Source organism: Panthera tigris, chromosome X (genome assembly GCF_018350195.1).
Source record: "Panthera tigris isolate Pti1 chromosome X, P.tigris_Pti1_mat1.1, whole genome shotgun sequence".
NCBI lineage: Eukaryota > Metazoa > Chordata > Mammalia > Carnivora > Felidae > Panthera > Panthera tigris.
In genome coordinates, this window is record NC_056677.1 from 58,165,928 (window position 1) to 58,191,089 (window position 25,162).

General features: G+C 44.0%; 1 protein-coding gene and 1 non-coding gene across 2 annotated transcripts; one reads left to right on the plus strand and one right to left on the minus strand.

Moving 5' to 3' along the window:
• Positions 1 to 803: 803 nt before the first annotated feature.
• On the minus strand, positions 804 to 4,676 carry LOC102963861 (uncharacterized protein CXorf49 homolog). Its single transcript, XM_042973952.1, is given in 6 exon segments — positions 804 to 1,094; positions 1,690 to 1,735; positions 1,994 to 2,070; positions 2,626 to 2,782; positions 3,440 to 3,709; positions 3,711 to 4,676. Coding segments are annotated over 6 exon segments (1,557 nt in total). The 3' UTR covers positions 804 to 1,053.
• A 19,416-nt stretch (positions 4,677 to 24,092) lies between these two features.
• LOC122235633 lies at positions 24,093 to 24,256 on the plus strand. Its single transcript, XR_006213673.1, has one exon. It is a non-coding gene; the product is annotated as a U1 spliceosomal RNA (small nuclear RNA).
• Positions 24,257 to 25,162: the final 906 nt, after the last annotated feature.

The following is a 25,162-nucleotide window of genomic DNA, read 5'->3' on the forward strand; positions in this document are numbered from 1 at the left end:
TGCTTTTCTCCCCTGGGCCCTGTACCTGCTCTCTGCTCTGCACCCCACTGGGCTGTGACTTCTGCCTCTACCCCGCTTCTGAACCCAGGGAGGGAGCACTGACAGGATTGGAAACTGAAGGCCAAGGCCGAGCACTAAATGGGAGAGGAGGAGGAGGTGCCAGTTCCTGGGCCAGTTGCCCTTGTGCCTGTGAGGTGGCAGCACCAGAGGGAGGTAAGGACGCCTAGAGGGGGCTGGGCCCAGGAGGGGGGCTGGGCCTAGAGGGGGCTGGGCCCAGGAAGGGGGAGAAGCAGCTCAATTGTGCCCTATAACATCTGTGGAAGCACAGGTGCAGACGAGGCCACTGATGACAGAAAGCCATGGGAGTGATCTGGGAACCTCAGAAGTCAGAGCAGACAGTGGTCCCAAGGAGGGAAGGGAACAGGGACTGGACTTCTGGAAGGGGTCATGAGTCCCTGCAGGAGGGGGAGGGGGAAGGACGGAGATGAATGGGAACCTAGAGACCCAAAAAGAGGAGGAGATTAGGAGAGAGCCTGAAGGGAGCCTACAGGGGAAAGGGGGGCAGGTGCTCACCCCACCCAGACGGGGATACTCTGCCGGCGTGACTGCAGGGCTCCCAGCGGAAGTGGCCCAGACTTCTCTCAAGGACAAGGCCCACCACACGACACCTGTTCTGGAAAAGGCTGCAAAATGGAGCAGCTCCCTGCCCTGACCCTCCTTCCCATCCCCAGTCACCTCCCCATCCCCCAGAGAGGATAGACTTGAGAACATGAGAGGTACTTTAATTTGAAGGTGCTGTGAACTCGGGTGGGGAGGCGGCAAAAAACAGGGAGAGGAAGCCCAGGCTGAGGTCGAATGTCGAACGGGAGGGAAGCAGCTTGGGCACAGCTTCCTGGCTCCAAAGGTACCAGCCGCCCCTCTTGTACAGAGATGCTGACTCAGCCTGTCCAACAGAGCAGAGTCAGGGAAGAAGAGCATCAGGCCAGGGCCAGCCCACGGCCCTCCTCAGTAACCACGACCGTGGGAAGGGGTATGGTGTGTGTAACACTCACTTCAAAGGGTCTGGAACTGGTCAGTCAGGGACTGCAGGGCCGCTGAAACAGAGACAGGCATTAGCAGGTGCTATGGACCTGGGGACAGAGAACCCTGTGCTCCTGTCCCCTTGGGGAACCGCCTAGTCCTACAACCTGAAACCCACGCCCCCCCTCCCAGCCCCTATCCAAAGAGCCCTGCGACTGACCCACTCACCCACCAGCTGAATTAAATATGGACGTGTCGTCTAGGGGAACAAAACGTGCCAGTAGTTCTCAAGTTCTGGGTCAACTCGGAACCATTCAGAGCTTGTCGGACAAATACACACTGTCCAAGCCACACCAAAGAGCAGTTAAAGGGAAAATCAATGAGGCATCTCTAAACGTCCAAAGAGAGAGAGATTCTCTGGGACTCATGGTGGTCGTCGGCAAACTGTGCACCCAGGGAGGCAAGACTTTCCCATTGGTGCACACACCTAGCTGTACACGCAAAGCAGGCTCCAGGGTCAAGCCTGCTAGGTTCCCCTTCCAGTGGGAATCTTGGTCCCTGTGGGGCTGCCTGCACCTGCAGCCCATCGCGGGTCCTGCACTGAGACACACCCCCCACACCCCCCTCTGCCTCTGCCCTGACCCAGCCCCAGCCAGAGGTTCCTCATACCAAGTTGCTCTTTCAGGTTGTCAACTTCTCTCTGCAGCAGGAGACACTAGGCCCACAAACACGGGAGAGAGAGAAAAGCATATTAGTATACCCTGGCCTCCTCTCTCCTCATCCTCCCCCTCTCCTGCGGGCACCACACACCAAGGCCCAGTGGCTAGACTGGCTCAGGACCCTCAGTGGAAAGGAGGCGCCTTCCCTCTGTGGGGAGCAGAATGGGAGGGGGGTACATATGTCAGTTTAACCTGGACATGGATCCCAACAGGTAGTTGGGGCCTGCGTTTCTAGGAGCCAGAGCAAGCATTACCCGAGGACAGCCCTGTGCTCCAGGTGGTTGCTGCTGCCTTTCCAGTCTTGGGGGGTGGACAAGTGCTTCCTGGTCATCTGAGAGGGAAAGAACACAAAATCCAGCTTCCAAGGTTCCCAGTGAGGAGGAAAGGGCTTCGTGGGGTCTAACGTGAGGCAACACCACCCTCTGCTGGCAACAAGCTGCCCCTGCTCTGCCAGCAGCTCCACTCTTCTCCCTGGGCGTGTCTCTCCTGTCTCCCAGGGCCAGCCCATCCTTGATGGTAGTCCTCAAGGCTGGTGGCTCTGAGCTGGACTCTCCCAGAGCTGCAGCCACAGCCAGCCACTGGGAAGAGCAGCACGGCCAAACACGACTTCATGGAACAAGGCTCTGTTCTGCTGAAAGTCTATGTCCGGGGTTGGGGTTTGGGGGTGTCCACGAACCACCCCTGCCACACAAACCCCACGCAGAGGATGATGTGGCTTAAGGCCGGTCCTGTCGACACCCTGTTTCCCATGGGTGAAGCTGCCTGGGTCAGAGGGGAGGCAGGGAACAAAGCTGAGCCTCCACCCTCCACAGAGCCACAGGCAGAGGCAGAGGCCGCCCTCCTGATCCCGTCTCCCCTGCACTCCTGTGCAACCTGCAACACTCACCTGAGGGTGCGGGCTCTCTGGGCATGACATCTCCCTGGCTCAGAGCCAAGGGCTGTGAGCTTCCCCGAAACTGGGGGGCTCTGGGGTTGAGGTCACCACGACTGCTTGCCTCACGATGCATGAATGGACAAGACGGCTCTGGCCTGTGTGCTGAAAGCTGCTAAAAGAAAAATTTCTCACTCATTTGGACTTGGGATGTTTTGTGTTTTGTGGGGGTGTAGTAGGTGTACACGGTGTGTGTGTCTGTGCGTGTGTGCGCGCGCGCACGCATGCTCACGCGTGTTTAGGGGCTGGGGTGAGGCAGGGCGTAGGGAAGGGAATTCAGAAGCTGATCTGGCTAGTGCTTTCTCCCTCAGTCAGCCCCAGGCCAGGAGGCAGCGCTGAGCTAGGGAGAAGAGGGGGCCACCGACAGGACCCAGGCTCCCTGCATGGAAAGCTTGGGGACCAGCTACAAAGTAGGAATCGGGAAGCCCAGGAGTCTCAAGACTGAAGCTTTGCAGTCCAAACTTTCAAGGGGCAGGGGCTCCCCGATCCAAATCAACTACCAGCCCTCCCTTCCATCCCAGACCCTCTCTGGGCTGGGGGGAGGCAGGAAACGTGCCCAGGTCCAGAATGGTGCCCAGCACACATGGAGCGCTACCTTCATGTCTGCCCTTGTGCAAATGACCGGGTCCAGCATCCCGGTGACGGGGGTGGGGGGGGGGTGGGGGGGGCAATGGCAGCCCCTGAGGGATGGCCAGAGGGAGCGTGGGTCAAGAAGTGCTGGTCAAGGAGGGGAAGGGCGAGGGCCAGAGGAGGAGCACAGCCTACTCACCTTTGGGACAGCGTCTCTGTTTGAGTCATTGTCTTCTCCGGCCACCACCGGCTCCGCCTTCCGAGTCCTCCTGGCCACAGATTTCTTCCCAGCAGGGGTGTGCTTGGACTGTTTGGTTCCCGGAGGGACCAAGGAATACCTCTTGGACCTCCCAAACAGCGGAACACCAGTTACTGGGGGGAAGGCGGCTGTTTCCAGGGGTGCCGCGGAGACTCTCTGCCCCCAGGAAGGGAACATTCTCCCCAGGGCAACATTTGAGGTCCCCCCCTGAGGATTTCTTCTCCTGGGCCACCTTTTTCTTAGGGGTGTCCCGGGGCAGGCCGCCCGCAGCAGCAGATCTTGGGTAGCTGGGCCTGTTCCCCCCCTTCCCCCTGACCACGCTCTGCATTTTCCTAGAGGAGGAGATATCCAGCTCTCCAACGGCCTGACTCTCCACAACCGAAGTGAGTCCTCGGGGAGCGGAGGACGGGAAAGAGCCAAGCATGTGGAGGAAATTCTCCCTGACATCGAATTTCGAGTGTCTGGGTGTGTCCCAGGGATCCTCGGGGCTGTTGGGCTTGAGTTGGCCTCCTCCTTTGGCGTAAATGCTCACCCTCATCAGCTGTATCTCACTAAACTCATCTGCTGACTCGCTGTCGGAAAGCAGCTCGCCCGGGCTTTCTGCGGAGGGCCGCTGGCGATCCACCGCGGCGACATTCGACCTGCTCTTCGTGCCTCTTTTCGGGTTCGCCCAGGCCGGGCCTCCCTCGGGCCCACCGAGGCGGAGAAGGGCGGCGGCAGGCGGCTGCGACTCTCTGCGGCTAAGGGCAAGCGCGCCTCTCCCTCGGGGCCCTGCCTCCAGGCCCGCCTCCACGACGCAGCCCTCCGGGTACGGGTTTCTCCGCACGCCCAGGCCATCCTGGTTGGTCAGCTGCTGCACGATGGCCGCCACGGCCTCGTCCGCAAGGTGGGACGCGCAATCCAGGGCGTCCCCCGTGTGGTCGGTCGGGGAGCCGGGGCGGCCTACTAGGTCCCAGAACACCGGCTCTCCCGTTTCCGTCACTTCCCGCTCGGACTCGAAGCCCTCGGGGTCTGGGACCCCGCCCTCGCCCTCACCGCTGGGTGGCTGCCCCAGATCCACACCTAGTCCCGGTGGGCCCCGCGGGGCTCCGGGGCTGGCAGGGCAGACGCCGGCCGGCCCCCCGCCCTCCTCCCCGAAACCTGCTCCACAGATGGACACCTCATCGGAGGCGCTCATGCCGCGAGGCCGGGCAGCCCAGGTTCGGGGAAGATGGTCGCCCTGGCCCCGGCGCCACAGGCAAGATGGCAGAGGCACGAGGCGAGCGACGAGTCCTTCGGGCGACGCAGGCAATCACCACAGACACCGCACCAGGCCATACGAGACCTCCAACGCCGCGCGGCTTGCACACGCATTCGACGCCCGCGCCGCGGCCTCCTCATTGGTCTGTCCCCCGCCAACCAGCGCGCGCCCCTCGTTTGCCCGCCCCTCAAGGCCCTGGCCAATGGGGTGGAGCGCCTTTGGTCTCCGTTCCCCCCCCCCCCCCCCCCCACAACGAAGCAGGTCGGGGTGTTGGGTCTCTCGGGCGTGGCGGCCGGTTGGTAGGCCCTGTCGTCCGGGCTCTTCTGGGCCCGCCTCCTACTTTCCAGTTGGGAGTCACGGCTTCTAGCCTCTGTCCGCCCGTGCACAGAGTGGGTTGTGATGGCACCTGTCTCCGGGGTTGGGGATGACCCGTCGGGACAGAGGTAAAGCACCTGCCGAGAAAGGATTTGCCGGCCTCTGTCCCACGGCTGCGCTCAGAACCTGATAGGACAATGGGCACGGGAAGCCCACAGTCAGTGATCATGGGACCTGTGGCATACTCCCCCGCGAAGGGCCGGAGAGCAAATGTGGGCCTATTTACGGGCCGCAGCGTCTCTGTTGCATCTGCTTGACCTTGGTGGGCGATGACATTGGTCCCTGGCTGTGTGCTCAGGGAACTTTCTCGGCAGGCGGGTTTGGCGCAAAGGCTGGACTTGGCCCCCCGACCCCGACCCTTCTCCACTCCGAGGCAATTCAAAGAAGAAATCTCAATGGCCAGTGCACACGCCAAAAGACGCTCACCATCACAAATCCTGGACATGCGAACTAAAACTGCGAATCAGTGTTCACAGACCAGACTTGAAAGAGTCAAAGAGCTGAACCATTCCGAGGGTGGGAGAGGTTCTGAGCAGAGCCCTTGCTTTTGCCCACTGCTGGGTGGGGGGTCGGGTGGAGGAGGGGGCAGCGGCGCAGAAGAGCCCTTTGGGAGGGTAAATTGGCAGAATCAGTGCCAACCAACTTATACAACAGGTACCACATGCCTGGCTCTGTTGTAAGCACTGTAGTTAACTAGTGACACATTGTTGAGACAATCCTAGGGTTGAGGTACCCACTAATACCACCTTATTATGGGTGAGCAAACGGGCACTGAGAGGCTCGGCCACTGGCGCAAGGTCATTTGGTTTGTCGGGATCCGCGGCAGGATCAAAACTTGTAGTTTGGCTCCAGAGTCCTTGCTCTGAGCTCTGAGTGGAGAATCTTAAAAGAGAAGAGAAGCCCATTTCCCCTGTGACCCAGCAAGTCCACTGCCACCTACATCTTCTGGAGACGCTCTCGTTCGTGTAGTGGACAAGGAAGGATACATGCACAGGAATGTTGGTGATGGGGAAAACTGGGAACACTCTGAATTCCCATCAGTAAGGGGGAAGTGAATGCAAGCAACTGATGTTCAGCGCATCTGGTAGACTGAACTACGCTAGTCAAAAGGAATGCGTGAGGCCGTGTTCACACATTTCAAAGCATCCTCGTGACTGAACACAGTAATTTGGAGATCACTGGAGCTGGACACACATTTGTAAGTAGTCAAATTAAATGAAAATTTAAAACGGAACCAGTCCTATGTTGAGAGTGCACATAGGTGTCAGTACAAGTATGGTGAAAGTTCTGGAGCATGCACAACTAACGCCTAACAGTGGTGGTGGTGGTTGGGGTGGGGCGCCAGTTATCTCTCCAATTGCTCTACAGCTACCGGTTCCCAGCTTCTCTGAGCTGAGCAGTCCCAATATCTGGGGAGTAGTCCCTCCCTTGGTTTCTGTGAGGCGCTCCACTGTTAGAATTTCCCTTGCTTGCCACCCAACCCCTACTCCAGGAGCCCTGGATTCCTTCCATACTTTCCTTCCTCTCTTTCCCACTCTTAATGCTCTGTCTGGCCCTCGCCTCTCCTGCCTACATCCTGTTCTGGCTGGTCCTCAGGAGGGGCCCGAGGTGCCTCAACACCTCTTGCCTGCGTGATCGCAAAGGCTGGGTTTTGCTGGGTCTGCACCTGAGAAGCCTACCGTGTTGGGAAAGGTTACAGAGCAGGGGGGATTGGGCGTACTCTAAATCTGCAGTCAGCCTCCTCAAGCATGCCCCCAATATCCCTACGTGTGTGTGTGGAAAACACCCTCTCCCACTTCTCCCAGTGGCTCTTAAAGTCATGCTGTGCAATCTGGATGCTGTGCAAAATGGATCACGAAGGAGACAGCAGAATCTCCTCTACCTACCACCCTCTTCAGAAACGTTACCAATGGATTCAGTCGAAGACTCCGTTGGCCCTCTTGCCATTTCTTTTCCCTTCATCCTTCTCCCTCTCCCCCATAGACAGAATCCTAGCGCCTTTCCACACCTTCACCACTCTCTTCATCACTGGGGTTCTCCTACCTCCTCTTCTGTTGCATCCTAAAGGTCTCCAGTGGTGTCCATAATTTCTGCTAACTCCCTTCCTTCAACCTCACTAGGATCCCATATTGGTTTTGACTTACTGTTCTGGCCTGGGCTGGGGACCAGTGTCAGAGGATCCACCTGGCCTTCCTGACCATGATAGTTTCTTGCCCCACAGACAGACCAATGCCCCAACGTGGGGGTTTTTGCTCCAACTGCCGAATGTATCAATTGTCAACTTGTGGACTAGAAAAGTGACCACTGTGTTGGCCCAGGGATCCAGTCGGCTTTCCATGACTGGATCTCTATCCCAACTCCTTTTATTACGAGGGACTCCTAAGTCCCACTCTAGCCAGGCCTCATGGTGACACTTTGGGGCTCCAGTATCAATGTCACCTCGGACCCTGGGTCCAATAGTCCTAGAAATGTCTGGGTATTTCTCTTTCCCCAGTGCACTGTCACTTGAGAAATGGCAGTCATTCTCTGTAGGGAAGGCCGGTGGCATCATCATAGTATGTATATACTCATCACCTTGTTTCTTGACCCTTCTGCCTCAGGACTCCTCCAACTCTTGAGTCAGTGGGGCTGGTCTCCAAATTGGCTCAGGACCAGGAACTGAGCAAGAAATTGTAACTTTTTACTGGGACGACCACCCCCTTTCTCTTGCACCTTTGCCTTTGTCTGGCTGTAGCTGCCCCGAGGGAGCCAGGCTGTCTGAACCATCCTCTCAGCTCCCTGCCAGTCAAAGCACTCTTGACTGCCCCCCTGACCTTGCCGGTTGTTACAGGAAAGGTAGTCTCCTGAGGTCTCTTGATTGAGAGTCACTCTCTGCTCTCTATTACATCAAAATTCCATCACTCTCATGGATGGTAATGAGCTCGGGCCAGGACCACTTTGCTGCCATCACCTGCATCGGCCTGCAGAGGGCAGCAACCGCTGAACTTTGGTGAATGGTGGGTCCACTGGGCCCTCTCATGGAACTTAATGGTCAGGCCATGTGACTGGCCTCACCTTTTCTATCCGTTCCAGCTCGCCTGCATCATTCAGCCTTGTTGTTCCTTCCTCTACCCTCTGCTAGTCCAAGGCAGGCACTTCCACTTCTCAATGCGGGCCACCACCTTCTTGGAGCTTTTGAGGGCCACTCTGGCGGTGAATCTATCTACTCCATCTCCTGGAGTCCCTGCCAGTGGGTTAAACCCTGTGGTATGAGAAAGTGCCCCTACTCAGCAAAACCTGATTATCCAGTCTTCTATTCCTGTCCTCTTGATCCAGCACCCTCAAAATCCAATCCTAGGGATATCCCCCTGCTCCTGCCAGTACAGACTACTTCTTGCAACTCCCTTGGTGTATAGTTTCTTTATGGAGAAAAGATCAGGGCTTCCACTGGGACGAGCACCTGTGACTTTGGCAGGGAGCAGACTCTGCAGCATCTATCAGCACAGGGCACATGCTGGGTCTTGCTAGGGAAGGAAGGGCCACCCTGAAAGCCCTGAGACCTCAGGGGGCGGGGCCCTGGAACAAAGAAATCAAATGGTATATTAGAACACATCTATCCAGGGGCGCCTGGGTGGCTCAGTCGGTTGAGCGTCTGACTTCGGCTGGGGTCATGATCTCAAGGTTTGTGGGTTCAAGCCCCATGTCCGGCTCTGTGCTGACAGCTCAGAGCCTGGAGCCTGTTTCGGATTCTGTGTCTCCCTCTCTCTCTGACCCTCCCCTGTTCATGCTCTGTCTCTCTCTGTCTCAAAAATAAATAAACGTTAAAAAAAATAATAAAAAAAGAAAGAACACATCTATCCAACACAGAAGACGGTAGTCACAGAGAAATGGAGGCACAAAAAGACATGAGAAATGTATAACACTCGTAGCAAAATAATATCTGCAAATCTACCCATATTATGAATGTATGAATCCCTTTAATCACAAGGTAGAGAGTGTCAATCCCGTAGAAGAAACGGATGGATTCAACTACCTGCTTTTGACAGGTGATATCCTTCCAATAATGGCATAAACCCGCTGAGAGTGAGAGCACAGTGGATGATAGTGTGCCATTGTGGCCATAATAACAAGTGACAAAGTTGACTTTTAAGACAGAGAGTGTTCCTAGAGACAAAAGTGGACATTTCGTAACGACAGAAGGATCCACTGATGTGGGAGACATAACGATTTCAAACTTCTACACACATAGGTACGGAGCCTCAAAATACCTACGACAGAACTTGACAAAGTTTATGGAAGAATTAGACCATGTAACGTTAATATCTGGGGGTTTTAATACTCTGTCTCATCCACTGATAGAAGGACTGGACAGGAAATTCGCAAGGATACAGAAGACCTGAACTGCAGCCTCTGTTACCCTGAACAGCAGCCTCTGTTACCCTGAACTGACATCTATGAAACACTCTGTTCAACAACATTTGAATACACATTCTTTTCAAGTCCACATAATCATTTTCAAAGATAGAACATACCGAGGGCCATGAAACTCATCTCGACAACTTGGAAGGGGTCTAGATTGTGCAAGGATTTAGCCCTCTGGTGGTATAGGTGTGTGAGAGACCATGATACCACCTGAAAAACCCTTCAAGGAAAGTGATGCTCTTAGGAAACAGCCAGCTCTCAGGTGAGCAAGACAATTAGGGGGGAACATCTGGAGATGTTGAGGATATCGGGATTCTTTCTCATCACTCACCTGTCTTCACTCTCACCTGATGACTTTGCTTCCCATTTCCCTGAGAATACAGGGCAACCAGCAAAAAACTTCCCTCCTTTCTCATAAGTGTTTTCCTCCAGTTGGCATCACTCGTATCAACGTACAGTCCTGTCCTTTCTCCCTCCTTAAAAAACCCTCTTCTAATCCCACCTTCCATTCGAGTTACCCCACATCTCTCTGCTCAGCCTTATAGAAAAACTCCTTCTAAAAAGTTGTGTGTACTCACTGTATCAAATTCCTGTCCTCCCATTCACACTTCCTCTCTTTTTCACATTTCACAAAGTGTTATTGAATGCTTATCACGTGCGAGGCACTGTTCCAAGACCTGGAACACTACATACACTACAGTGAATGCGACTAAAGGAACATACATTTCTGTCATAGACCTATCACCAGTATTTTCTAAATCTTCAAATGTCTTCATTCCTTTGTTCTTCAAGTGCACGTTCCCTAACCATGTTCCAGTCTTTATTGGTTACTCAGGGTGCTAGGGTGCTATATTGATCTAGAACATTCCCTTGCTAGGCCCCCAGTTGGGATCTGGTGCCTATTGGGACCCACTTTTTTTTTTTTTTTTTTTTTTTTTTTTTTTAGTGTACTACAATAATTCTGATGGGACACATCCTCCAGGAACTTCCTGAGAAAAGGCACATGGGAGGTGATTTCTTTTGAGACTTTGCATGAGCAAAGTTTGCTTTTATGTCAGACTTAACTGATACCTCAGTGTGTAAATCTGAGGCTGAAATTTCCCACCAAGGATTTTTCAGGCATTGATCCACTGTTTTTTTTTTTTTAACTTCCAATGTCAATTTGGAGAAGGCTGCCATTATTTTGAATGCTTTATTTGTCCCAAGCCTTTTCAGATATAAATTTGTGTATTCTTCACCACAACAGGATATAAAATAGCTTCATTATACATAAAGTCTCCCTCATTATGCTCTTTTGTATTCACAGTCTCCCCCATCCCGGACCTTTGATAACCAGGGATGTGTTTCCCATTCATATATTTTTACCTTTCCAGAATTGTATACAAACATAATGATACAATATGTAATTGTTTGAGTCTGGCTTCTTTCCTTCAGCATCATGCATCTGTGATTCACCCAAATTGTGCATATATTGATTTTACTTTCCTTTATATTGGCTACGTAGTGTTCCAGTGCATGGATGAAGCAGAGGTTGTTTTTCTATTCATCTCTTGAAGGACATCTTGATTTATTTAAGTTTGGAGTGATCATGTATAAGATTGCTATGTCCATTGTTGCCAATTTTTTTGGTAAATGTAAAATTTCACTTTCTAGGGAAAACACCCAGGAGTGGGATTGCTGGGTGTTATGGTCACTCCATGTTCACCTTTATAACAAACTGGCAAACTGCTTCACTGAGTGGCTGTACCATTTTGCATTCCCTGCATCAATATCTGAGCTTTTCATTAACTTCAACTCCTCACCAGCACTTGGTTTTGTCAGTATGTTTTAATTCAGCTATTCTAATAGGTATGCAGTGGCATCTCATTGTGGTTTTAATTTGCATTTTCCTAATGGCTAATAACATGTTTTCATGTGCTCATCTGCTATTCTTATATCCTCTTTTGAAGTGTCTGTCAAGTGTTTTGCCCATTTCTTAATTAAGCTGTTCATTTTCTTATTGTTGCGTTTTAGGAGTTCTTTGTGTATCTGGATCGTAGTTGGATATGTAATTGACAAATATTTCTAAGTACTCCTTTTTTTTTTTTAACTCTCTTTACAGGGTCTTTCTCAGAATAAAAGTTTTTAATTCTGATGAAGTCATTTTAACACTCGTTCCTTAATATTTCTGACATGTTTTTGGTGTTATGTCTCAGAATCATGTATCCCCAGGTCATGAAGAAACTTTCTTATGTTTTCTTTCATAGGTATTATAGCTTTATCTTTTATATTTACATATATGATCTATTTTGAGATAAGTTTTGTATAAGATGTGAGTTAGAGGCACATATTCTTTTTTCTTTGCACATGGATACCTAAAGAGTGCAATGCCACTTTTGAAAAGACTGTGCCTTATCCAGTGAATTTGTTTTGTACATTTGTCCAAATCAGTTGGTAGTATTTGTGCGGGTGCATTTCTGGAGCCTCTATTCTGTTCTATTGATTTATATGTTTATCTCCTCACTAATATCACATTGTCTTAAGTATTGTAGCATTATATTGAGTTTTTAAAAATTTTATTTATTATTTATTTTTTATTAGTTAATATACAATGCAATATTCGTTTCAGAAGTAGAATTCAGTGAATCATTACTTACATACAACACCCACTGCTCATCACAGCAAGTGCCCTCCTTCATACCCATCACCCACCTTGCCCATCTCCTACCCACCTCCCTCCATCAACCCTCAGTTTGTTCTCTATCGTTAAGAGTCTCTTATGGTTTGTTTCCCTTTCTTCTCTTCCCCCCTCTTCCCCTATGTTCATCTGTTTTGTTTTCTAAATTCCATATATGAGTGAAATCGTATATTTGTGTTTCTCTGATTGACTTATTTTGCTGAGCACAATACATTCTAGCTCCATCTACGTCATTGCAAATGGCAAGATTTCATTCTTCTTGATGGCTGAGTAATATTCCATTGCATATATATACCACATCTTCTTTATGCAATCATCAGTTGATGGACATTTGGGCGCTCTCCATTGTTTGGCTATTGATAATGCTGCTATAAACATTGGGGTGCATGTACTCCTTCAATTCTGTGTTTTTGTAACCTTGGGTGAATACCCAATAGTGCAATTGCTGGATCATAGTGTAGTTCTATTTTTAGTTTTTTGAAGAACCTCCACACTGTTGTCCAGAGTGGCTACACCAGTTTGCATTCCCACCAGCAGTGTAAGAGGATTTCCCTTTCTCTGCATCCCCCTCCAACACTTGTTAATTTTAGCAGTTCTGACAGGCATGTGGTGGTATCTCATCGTGGTTTTGATATGTATTTCCCTGATGATGAGTGATGCTGAGCATCTCTTCATGTGTCTGTTAGCCATCTGGATGTCTTCTTCGGAAAAGTGTCTATTGTGTTGAGTTTGGTAAGTTCTTTATAGATTTTGGTTACTAACCCCTGATTAGATATGTCTTTGGCAAATATCTTCTCCCGTTCTTCAGGCTGCCTTTTAGTTTTGTTGATTGTTTCCTTTGCTGTGCAGAAACTTTTTATGTTGAAGAAGTCCTGATAGTTCATGTTTGCTTTCATTTCCCTTGCCCTCAGTGACGTGTCTAATAAGAAGTTGCTCCGGCTGAGGTCAAAGGGGTTGCTGCCTGTGTTCTCCCCTAGGATTATGATGGTTTCCTGTCTTACATTTAGGTCTTTCATTCATTTTGAATTTATTTTTGTGTATCAAGTAAGAAAGTGGTCCAGGTTCATTCTTCTGCATGTCGACGTCTAGTTTTCCCAACACCATTTGTTGAAGAGACCCTCTTTTTTTCCATTGGATATTCTTTCCTGCTTTGTCGAAGATGAGTTGACCATGTAGTTGAGGGTACATTTCTGAGTTTCCTATTCTGTTCTGTTGATCTATGTGTCTGTTTTTGTGCCAGTACCATACTGTCTTGATGACTACAGCTATGTAATATAGCTTGAAATCCAGAATCGTGGTGCCTCCAGTTTTGCTTTTCCTTTTCAGGATTGCTTTGGCTATTCGGGGTCTTTTCTGGTTCCATACAAATTTTAGGATTGTTTGATTTTGATAAGGATTGCATTAAATGTGTGGATTGCTTTGGGTAGTATACACATTTTATCAATGTAATTCCAATCCATGAGCACGGAATGCTTTTCCATTTCTTTGTGCCTTCTTTAATTTCTTTCATAAGTCTTCTATCGTTTTCAGAGCACAGATCGTTTGCCTCTTTACTTAGGTTTATTTCTAGGTATCTTATTGTTTTTGGTGCAATTGTAAGTGGGGTTGATTCCTTGATTTCTTTTTCTGCCACGTAGGATTGTATTAATTTTTAAAAATTTTTAAATGTTTATTTATTTTGGGGAGAGAGAGACATAGCACAAGCAGGGGAGGGGCAGAGAGAGAAGAGACCCAGAATCAGAAACAGGCTCGAAGCTCCCAGCTGTTAGCACAGAGCCCGACGTGGGGCTTGATCTTGGGAATGGCGAGATCATGACCTGAGTTGAAGTCGGATGCTCAGACGACTGAGCCACCCAGGCACCCCACATCATATTAAATTTTAAAGGCAGGTAGAGTCATTCCTCCAACTCTATTCTTTTAAAAATTGTTTTTAGTGATTATAGATACTTTGCTTTTATATATAAATTTTGGAATCACTTTGTCCATATATACAAAAAAACTCTTGCTGGTGTTTTTATTATATTACATGAAACTTAAATAGATTAGTTTTAATAAAACTGATATCTTTACTATGTTGGGTATTCCCATCCATTAGTATGGTTTGTCTCTTCATTTAATTATTTCTTGGGTTTCTTTCACTGGCACTTTGTGGCTTTCAGCATGTAGATCTTGTGTATACTTTGTTAGGTTCATTCCTAAATATTTCATGCTTTGGAAATATTGCAAATTTTATTGGTTTTTAAACTTTTGGTTTCCATTTGTACATTTATTGTATACAGAAATACAATGTATTTTTGTGTATTCATGTTGTAGCCTGTGATCCTACTAACCTCATTTGTTAGTTATAGGAATTTTTTTCTAGATTTCATGGGATTTTCTATAGTGGATAATCATGTTGCCCATGAATATGGGCAGTTTTATTTCTTCCTTTCCCACTGGAATGTCTTTTATTTATTTTTCTGGAATTATTATACTAGCTAGGATTTTCAGTATGATGTGGAATAGGAATGGTAAGTATGGACATCCTTGCCTTGTTTTAGATCTTAAGGGGAAGCCATTCACTTTTTTTACTATCAAGTATGTTAGCTGTAGGTTTTATGTAGATGCCCTTTATTAGGTTGAGGAAGTCCCTTTCTATTCATACTTTGCTGAGTTTTCATCTTGAATAGATGTCAAAAGCTTCTTCTTAATGAATTTTCATGACAATGTGGCTTTTCCTTTATAAGCAATTAATACAATGGCTTTAATCAGTTGTTTTTACAAACATTGAGCCAGCCTTGTATTCCTGGAATAAACACCACTTGTTCGAGATATATTTTTCTTTGTATATATTGGTGGAATCAATTTGCTAATATTTTGTTGAGGATTTTTGTGTCTATGTTCATGAAACTGTTCACCTGAAGTTTCTTGCTTGCTTTCTTTTCTTTTTTCTTTGCCTTTGGTTTTGATTTTAGGGTAATTTATGCTGGCCTCAAGAAAGGTGTTGGAAACTGTTCTCTCCTGCTCTATTTTTGGAAAGAGGTTTTTAAAAATTGATGTTAATTCTTTAAATGTATGGCAGAATTCACCAGTGAAACCATCTGGGCCTGTGGTTTTCTTTTTTGGAAGGCATTTCACTACAAATGCAATTTATTTATAGGAGTACCCAAATTACTATTTGATAGTGGATAATTTTGGTAATTTGAGGTTTTCGAGCTATTGGTCTCATTCCTCTAAGTTGTTTAATTTACGTGCATTGGCTTATCCAGCCATAGTATCATTTTTTTCCTATTTGACCAATATCAATATATTTTCTGTATTCCTGAAGTTTGGAAATATTTGATTTGGTGATTTTTTTTATGAGGTGCATTTTGTTGTATATTCAGTATACCTTTTCAGCCTGAAGATGTGTGTCCTTCAATTCCAGAAAATTTTCTACTTAGTCAATCTGAGGTGCTATAACAGAATACCATAGACTGGGTGGCTTATTAATGGCAGAAATGTATTTCTCACAGTTCTGGAGGCTGGAATGTCCAAGATCAAGGTACCAGCATTTTTGGTAACTAGTAAGGGCCCACTTCCTGTTTCACCGTTAAAGTCTTCTGAGGAGGAACCAAGATGGCGGAAGAGCATGGAAGATTTTTGTGTGTCTCACGTCCACGAAATACAGCCGGACCAACACTAAACCATCCTAAACACCTAGAAAACTGACTGGAGGATTAACACAACAATCTGCACAACCTGAACCACAGAATTCAGCAGGTATGCAGCACGGAGAAGTGAACTTGGGGAGCGAGAAGGCACAGGAAGGGAGGTGTTTTTGCAAGCGGAGGGAGGATGGAGATGGGGGTGGGGTGGGGGGGAGAATACAGGAAAAGCACCCCTCCCCAAAAGCCGCTGGAGAGAAAGTGGACAATTGGAAACAGCTGCAGGGACTAAACTAAAAAGAGAGAAAGGAGAAAGGAGAAGGTTTAAATTCCATTAAGACTGTAAACAAGGGGAGTGCAGTCTGCAACTCTGCAGCTCAATACCTGTCAGTGCTCTGGTGGGAAGGGCAAATCCCCAGGAAAAGAGTGGGGTTGGGGAGGATCTTGGGCCACTGCTGGAAGGACATTTGGTAGAGACTGTTGAAGCCACCTAGTCCCAGCAGACCTCAGAAAGTGGCCACATTCGCTGGTGCTGGAACAAGGTCGTTAAGCGTTAAGCCTGGTGCCAGATGTGTGTTGTGATCTTCCATAATCCCTGAAACGCTGCTGCTACACTATCTCGCGAACTTTTTCTGGGGCAGGCTGGCACCTGGCCATAGTCTCGGGGCACTAGCAGCAGCAAGGTCCAGCAAGCGTTCCTGGGTGCAGCCGGCATTTGGCCATTGCTCATTCAGCCATTGCTCTGTGAGACCCTCCCGTAGAAGGGTGGAACGGGTCAAAGCCACAGTCCTTCACAAGTAAGGGGTCAGGGAAAACAGCCACATCTGAGATAAAACTCAGGAGAGAGGTACTGCCAGGGGCCTGGTCATGGAGAGTGAAAAAGCGGGAAGTGAACGAGAGCTGAAGACAGAGGACGGGTGCGCAATTGCTGATCTGAGAGAACAGACGGGGTAGCTGGGTGGCACTATTTTCACCACTCCTGCTCACGTGCATACGCACCTACGAGCACCACAACACTCCACCTCAGTAGGCTAGCAGTGACATCTAGTGGAGAGCGGAGCCATTACACTGAGCCCTGCCCAACTGGGCCAACCTCGCTCTTCAAGAACACGTCTCACCGCTGGCTTACTTTATGGACTATAAAGTGCTACATAGACTGACTTCTAGGGGAAAATGAAGTAATTTCAGTCTTACTTCAGTCTGTTAGCAGGTCTATCAATTTTCTTTATTTCTTTTTCTTTTCTCTTTTACACTTCTTTTTCTTGAATACAGAAAGAGAAAAAATTCATTTTTATTTTCAATTTTTATTAAAAATATTTTTCTTTAATTTTTATTACTATATGTTTTACTTTTGTGTAAATTTTTTCAAATTCTATTTTACTTCCATCATTTTATTTTAGTCTACTTCAGTGTATTCACCTTTTCAAATTTTCAAACGATTTTTTTCTTTTTTCTTTTTCTTTTTTTCTTTTTCTTTTCTTTTCTTTTTCTTGAATGCAGAAAGAGAAAAACTTCATTTTTACCTTCAATTTCTATTAAAAATATTTTTGTTTAATTTTTTTACCAAATTTTTTGCTTTTATGTAAGTTTTTTCCAATTCTATTTTACTTCCATCATTTTATTTTTGTCTACTACAGTGTGTTCACTTTTTAAAATTTTCAAATGATTTCCTTTTTTTGTTTTTTGTTTTTTCTCTTTTTTCTCTTTTTCATTTCTTTTCTTTTTATTGAATATAGAAAAAGAAAAAATTCATTTTTATTTTTAATTTTTCATAAAAATATTTTTCTTTAATTTTTTCTACTATATTCTTTACTTCTGTGTACATTTTTTCAAATTCTGTTTTACCTCCATCATCTCATTTTAGTCTACTTCAGTGTATTCATTTTTTCAAATTCTCAAACGATTTCCTTTTTTTTTCTTTTTCCCCCCTTTTTTTCCTCTAATCTGTCAAACCACTTTCAACACCCAGACCAAAACACACCTAGTATCTAGCATAATTTATTCTATTTGTGTGTGTGTTTTTAATTTTAATATTTTTTAATTTTAATATTTTTAATTTTAATTTTTCTACCTCATTAATTCCTTTTCTCCCTTCAAAATGGCAAAACAAAGGAATTCACCCCAAAAGAAAGAGCACAAAGAAACGACAGCCAGGGATTTAACCAACACAGATACAAGCAAGATGTCTGAACCAGAATTTAGAATCACGATAATAAGAATACTAGCTGGAGTCAAAAATAGATTAGAATCCCTTTCTGCAGAGATAAAAGAAGTAAAAACTAGCCAGAATGAAATTAAAAATGCTATAACTGAGCTGCAATCACGGATGGATGCAGCAGCAGCAAGGATGGATGAGGCAGAACAGAGAGTCAGCGATATAGAGGACAAACTTATAGAGAATAATGAAGCAGAAAAAAAGAGGGAGATTAAGGCAAAAGAGCACAAGTTAAGAATTAGAGAAATCAGTGACTCATTAAAAAGGAATAACATCAGAATCATAGGGGTCCCAGAAGGGGAAGAGAGAGAAATAGGTAGAAGGGTTATGTGAGCAAATCATAGAGGAAAACTTTCCTAACTTGGGGAAAGACACAGACATCAAAATCCAGGAAGCACAGAGGACCCCCATTACATTCAACAAAACCCGACCATCAACAAGGCATATCATAGTCAAATTCACAAAATACTCAGGCAAGGAGAGAACCATGAAAGCAGCAAGGGAAAAAAAGTCCCTAACCTACAAGGGAAGACAGATCAGGTTTGCAGCAGACCTATCCACAGAAACCTGGCAAGCCAGAAAGGAGTGGCTGGAGGGGTAGGCAAACTATAGCCCACAGTCTAAATATGGCCTGGTGTCAGTTTTTGTATGGTCTTTCTATTAAGGATGGTGTTTACATTTTTAAATGGTTGGAAAAAATTACAAGAAGAATAGTATTTTGCGAAATATCTGTCTTAGTGTCCATAAATAAAGTGTTATTAAAGCCACCCTTGTTCATTAATATATTGTCTATGGATGTGTTCATGCCACAATCACAGAACGGAGTAGTTGAAACTACATATGGCCTGCAAAGTCTAAATTATTTACTACTGGGCCCTTTACATAAAAAAGATATCTAGCCCTTGCTCTGTAGCCATGCTGTCTGCTAATACTTTTTGTAATTTTTTTTAATGTTTATTCATCTTTTGAGAGGGGGAGAGAGAGAGAGAGAGAGAGAGAGAGAGAGAGAGAATCCCAAGCAGGCTCCACGCAGTCAGCACGGAGCACAATGTGGGACTCGAACTCACCAACCATGAGATTATGACCTGAGCTGAAGTCAGATGCTTAACCAAGCCATCCAGGTTCCCCTGTCTGCTAATACTTTTTGTGATGATGGAAATGTTCTGTGTCTATATGGTACAACTTGATAGCCACTAACCACTTGAGGCTATTGAACACTTGAAATGTAGCTAATGTTACTGAGGAACTGGTGAATTTTAAATTCTATTTTCATTAATTTAAATTTAAGGAGCTACATGTGGCTAGTGGCTACTATATCAGACACTGCAGCTCTAAAATGTTCTATTGTATGAACATGCCATAATTTAATTTGCCCGTTTTACTGTTGATGGGCAATTGGGTTGTTTCCAGTTTGTAAGTATTGTAAATGAGCCTCTTATAACTCTTCTTGCCCATATCTTTGTTTCCCCATATCTGTGACTTTTTGTGCATATGACACTCTGATGTAACTGGAATAGCATGTGAGAATTCCACTACTTCTACATCCTCACCAACTAGGCTGTATCAGTCGGCTTTTTTTTTTTTTTTTTGCTATTCTGGTGAACATAGAGCTGTATCATGTTGGGGTTTACATTTGCATTTTCTGGTTCCGAATGAGGCTGAGAGCTTTTTCATATATTGATGATTTCCATGCCAGGACCTAGAACACTTTGATTCTGTGTACCACCCCTCCTGACTTGCATGCTAGTGTTATGTATTTCAACTTTCTTCATATATTTACACTGCCTAAGACATTAGTAGTAGTAGTCTTTTTTATTTCTCTCCTCTTCTCCTTATTTACTCTTTTTCATTTTCTTCATTCCTGAATCTGACCTCTTATCTAGGATCATTTTCCTTATGCCTAAAGAAAAACCTTTAGCATTTCCTTTAGTGCTGGTCTACTTATGGTGAATTCTCTCAGGTTTTGCCTGTCTGAATATGTTGACATTCAACTTAATTGTTTAAGGGTGTTCTTTCTGGGTATAGAATTATAGGTTGGCATTTATTGTCTTTCAGCACTTTGACAGTATTATTCCACTCTCTTCTGGATTGTATTTTTTTCTGAGAAGTCAGATATTAGTTTAATTATTTCTGCTTTGAAGTTATACTCTTTTTCTCTGGATTTTTTAAACTAAAAAATTTAACATCTGTTAAAATATACACATCATAAAATTTACTATCTGAACAATTTTTAAGTATACAGTTAAGTAGTGTTAAGCACATTCACATTGTGCAATCAATATCCAGAACTGTTTTTATTTTGAAAACTGAATGTCTGTATGTATTAAACATTTCCCCTCATTCCCTGGCAAACAACCTTCTATTTTCTGTGTCTATGAATTTGGCTATTCTCAGTACCTCATAGTGTAATCATGCAGTAGTTGTCTTGTTTTGACTGGCTTATTTCACTCAACATAATGTCCTCAAGGTTTAACCATGGTGTCACATGTGTCAGAATTCTCTTCCTTTTTAAGGCTGAATAATATTCCATTGTATGGAAATACAGTATTTTTTTATACATTTATCCATCAATGAGTACTTGTGTTGCCTCTAACTTTTGGCAATTGTGATTAATGCTGCTACAAACATAGTTTTATAAATATCTCTTTGAGGGGCACCTGGTGGCTCAGTCAGTTGAGTGTCTGACTTCAACTAGGTCATAATCTCATAGTTCCTGGGTTTGAGCCACACGTCGAGCTTTGTGCTGACAGCTTGGAACCTGGAGCCTGCTCAAATTCTGTGTCTCCCTCTCTGTCTGCCCCTCCCCCTTCACATTCTGTCTCTCTCTCTCTCAAAAAATAAATAAAGTATTAAATAAATAAATACATAAATAAATAAATAAATAAATATCTCTTTGAGACCCTGCTTTCAATTGTGTTGGGGTTATACCCAGAAGTGGAATTGTTGGATCATATGGTACTTCTATTTTTAATGTTTTGAAAAACTACCATACTGTTTCTCTGTATGTTTTTAGGAATTTCTCTTTTTAATCTTTTTTATTTCTAGCAGTTTCATTATAAAGTGCCTAGATTTGTTTTTCTTTTGATTTATATTGCTTGAACTCTAGGGATTTTTGAACTTATGTTGGATATCTTTTCTCAATTTTAGAAATTTATTTCTATAAACACTGCTTCTACCCCATCATTTCTCCTTTTGGGAATCCAATTACACATATGTTAGACTTTCTCACTGTATCCCTTTGTCTTTTACAATTTCTTCTGTGTCTTCCATATTTATGTCCCTTTGAGTTTCATTCTGGATATTTTTCTATCTTTGAGTTTAATGATTCTTTCCAATGCTGTATAAGATTCTCAAACTTGTCATTTATTTCTTGGATGTATTAATCATACAAAAATATTTTTGCTTTTTGGAAACATGTTTATGATACGGTGTTGAATAAAAAAAATGTGCTTTACAAAACATTTTTTTTAGAGATTAAAAAACCTTATAACACACTGCTAACATCATATTCATGCTGAAACACTAGAAGCTTTCCCCCTAAGATCAAGAACAAGACAAGAATGCCCACTTTAACCACTGCTATTTAACTTCATATTGTAAATTCTAGCCAGAATAATTAACTGGAAGAATAAATAAAAAATATACAAATTGGAAAAGAAGAAGTACAATTTTCTCTATTCCCAGATGACATGACCCTATATAAAGAAAATCACAAAGAATCTTTTTAAAGCTGCTAGAGCTAATAAATTCAGGAAAGATACAAGACATAAAATAAACAATCAAAAACCAGTTGTGTTTCTCACTGAAAACTATAGAAAACTTATGAAAGAAATTGAAGAAGACACACAAAAAAATGGAAAAATACTCCATGCACGTGGAGTGGAAGAACAAATATTGTTAAAATGTCAATACTAACCAAAGCAATCTACATATTCGATGCAATCCCTATCAAAATAACACCAGCATTCTTCACAGAGCTAGAACAAACAATCCTAAAATTTGTATGGAACCAGAAAAGACCCAAATAGCCAAAGCAATCTTGAAAAAGAAAACCAAAGCTAGAGGCATTCCAATCTCAGACAGCAAGATATATTACAAAGCTGTAATCATCAAGAAAGTATGGTACTGGCACAAAAACAGACACTTAGATCAATGGAACAGAACAGAAAACCCAGAAATGGACCAAAAAACATATGTCCAACTAATCTTTGAGAAATAAGGAAAGAATATCCAATGGAATAAAGACAGTCTCTTCAGCAAATGGTGCTGGGAAACCTGGACAATGACATGCATAAAAATGAACCTGGTCCACTTTCTTACACCATACACAAACTCAAAGTGGATGAAACACCTAAACGTAAGACAAGAAGCCTTCAAAATCCTAGAGGAGAAAGTAGGCAAAAACCTCTTTGAACTCGGCCACAGCAACTTCTTACTCAACACGTCTCCAGAGGCAAGGGAAAAAAAGCAAAAATGAGCTATTGGGACCTCATCAAAATAAAAAGCTTCTGCACAGCGAAGGAAACAATCAGCAAAACTAAAAGGCAACCAATAGAATGGGAGAAGATATTTACAAATGACATATCAGATAAAGGGTTAGTTTCCAAAATCTACAAAGAATTTATCAAACTCAACACCCAAAAAACAAATAATCCAGTGAAAAAATGGGCAAAAGACATGAATAGACACTTCTCCAAAGAAGACATCCAGATGGCCAACTGACACATGAAACAATGCTCAACATCATTCATCATCAGGGAAAGACAAATCAAAACAACAATGAGATACCACCTCACACCTGTCAGAATGGCTAACATTAACAACTCAGGCAACAACAGATATTGGCAAGGATGTGGAGAAAGAGGATCTCTTTTGCACTGCTGGTGGGAATGCAAACTGGTGCAGCCACTCTAGAAAACAGTATGGAGGTTCCTCAAAAAATTAAAAATAGAACTACCCTATGACCCAGTAATTGCACTACTAGGTATTTATCCAGGGGATACAGATGTGCTGCTTTGAAGGGGCACATGCACCCCAATGTTTATAGCAGCACTATTGACACTAGCCAAAGTATGGAAAGAGTCCAGATGTTAATCGATGGGTGAATGGATAAAGAAGACACACACACACACACACACACACACACACAAAATGGAGTATTACTTGGCAATCAAAAAGAATAAAATCTTGCCATTTGCAACTACATGGATGGAACTAGAGGGAATTATGCTAAGTGAAATTAGTCAGTCAGAGAAGGTCAGTCAGTCATATCATGTGACTTCATTCATATGAGGAATTTAAGATACAAAACAGATGAACATAAGGGAAGGGAAGCAAAAATAATATAAAAACAGGTAGGGGGACAAAACAGAAGAGACTCTTAAATATAGAGAACAAACAGAGGGTTGCTGGAGGGGTTGTGGGAGGGGGGAGATGGGCTAAATGGGTAAGGGGCATTAAGGAATCTACTCCTGAAATCATTGTTGCACTATATGCTAACTAACTTGGATATAAATTTAAAAATTAATTGATTTATAAAACAAACAAACAAACAAACAAACAAAAGTTGTGTTTCTATACCAGCAACGAAAAATCCAAAAGAGAAATTAAGAAAACAATTCCATTTATAATAGCATGCAATAGAATAAAATATCTAGGAACAACTTAACAAAGGAGGTTAAATACTTATACATTGAAAATTATAAAATATTCCTGAAATAAATTAACTATGACCCAAGGAAATGGAAACACATCCCATGTTCATGGATTAGCAGACTTAATATTGTTAAGATGCCAGTATGATCTAAAGCATCTGCAGATTGAATGCAATCTCTATCAAAATGGATTTAAAAAAATGCTATCAAAAAAATGACTTTTGTAGAAATGTAGAAATGGAAAAGCCAATCCTCAAATTCATATGGAATTGCAAAGGACTCCAAATAACCAAAACAATCTTTAAAAGGAAATAAAGTTGGAGGACTCAGCTTCTCATTCCAAAGTTTATTACAAAGCTATAGTAATTAAAGCAATGTAATCCTGGCATAAAGATAGATATATAGATACTTACCTGGCAGGGGAGATACCAATATCACGAAAGGGGTTTTCCCAGGGCGAGGCTTATCCATTGTACTCTGGATGTGCTGACTCCAGCGATTTCCCCAAATGTGGGAAACTGGACTACATAATTTGTGGTAGTGGGTGACTGCGTTTGCACTTTCCCCTAAAAAAAAAAAAAAGATAGACATATAGACAAATAGAATTGAGAGTACAGATATAAACTGAAATACCTATGATCAATTGATTTTCAACAAGGGGGTAAAGACTGTTCAATGGGAGAAAGAAGCCTCTTTAACAGATGGCAATGGAAAAACTAGATATTTAGATGCAAAAGAATGAAGATTGATCCCTACCTCATACCATTTACAAAAATTAACTCCAGAGGGATCAAAGACCTAAAGTAAGTGCTAAACTGTAAAACTCTTAGAGGAAAACAGGACAATCAACTTTCATGATCTTAGATTTGGCAATGCATTCTTAGATATGGCATCAAAAACTTGGACAACAAAAGGAAAAATAAACTGGACTTGACCAAAATTAAAATTCTTGAGCATCAAAGAACATTATTTTAAAAAGTGAAAAGAAAATCTATAGGTTGGGAGAAAATATTTGCAAATCTTATATCTGATAAGGTTTAATATCCAGAGTATATAAAAAAAACTTTTATAACTTAACAATGAAAAGACAATCCTATTAAAAATGGGCAAAGCATTTGAAAAGACATTTCTCCAAAGGATATGTACAAATGGCCAGTAAATACATGAAAAGATGCTCAACATTGTTAATCATTAGGGAAATACAAATAAAAATCACAGTGAGATCCCACTTCACACCTACCAGGATGGCTATCATAGAAAAAACAAACAGAAAATAAGTAAGTGTTGGCAAGGATAGAAGAAATTAGACCCTCATACATTGTTGGTGGGAATGTAAAATGGTGTAACAGATGTGGAAAGCAGTCTAGTTAGTTCCTTAAAAGGTGAATCATAGAGTTTCATAGCAATTCCACTTTTTGGCATATACCCAAAAGAACCGAAAAAAATAGTATCAAACAGGTACTCTTACACCAATG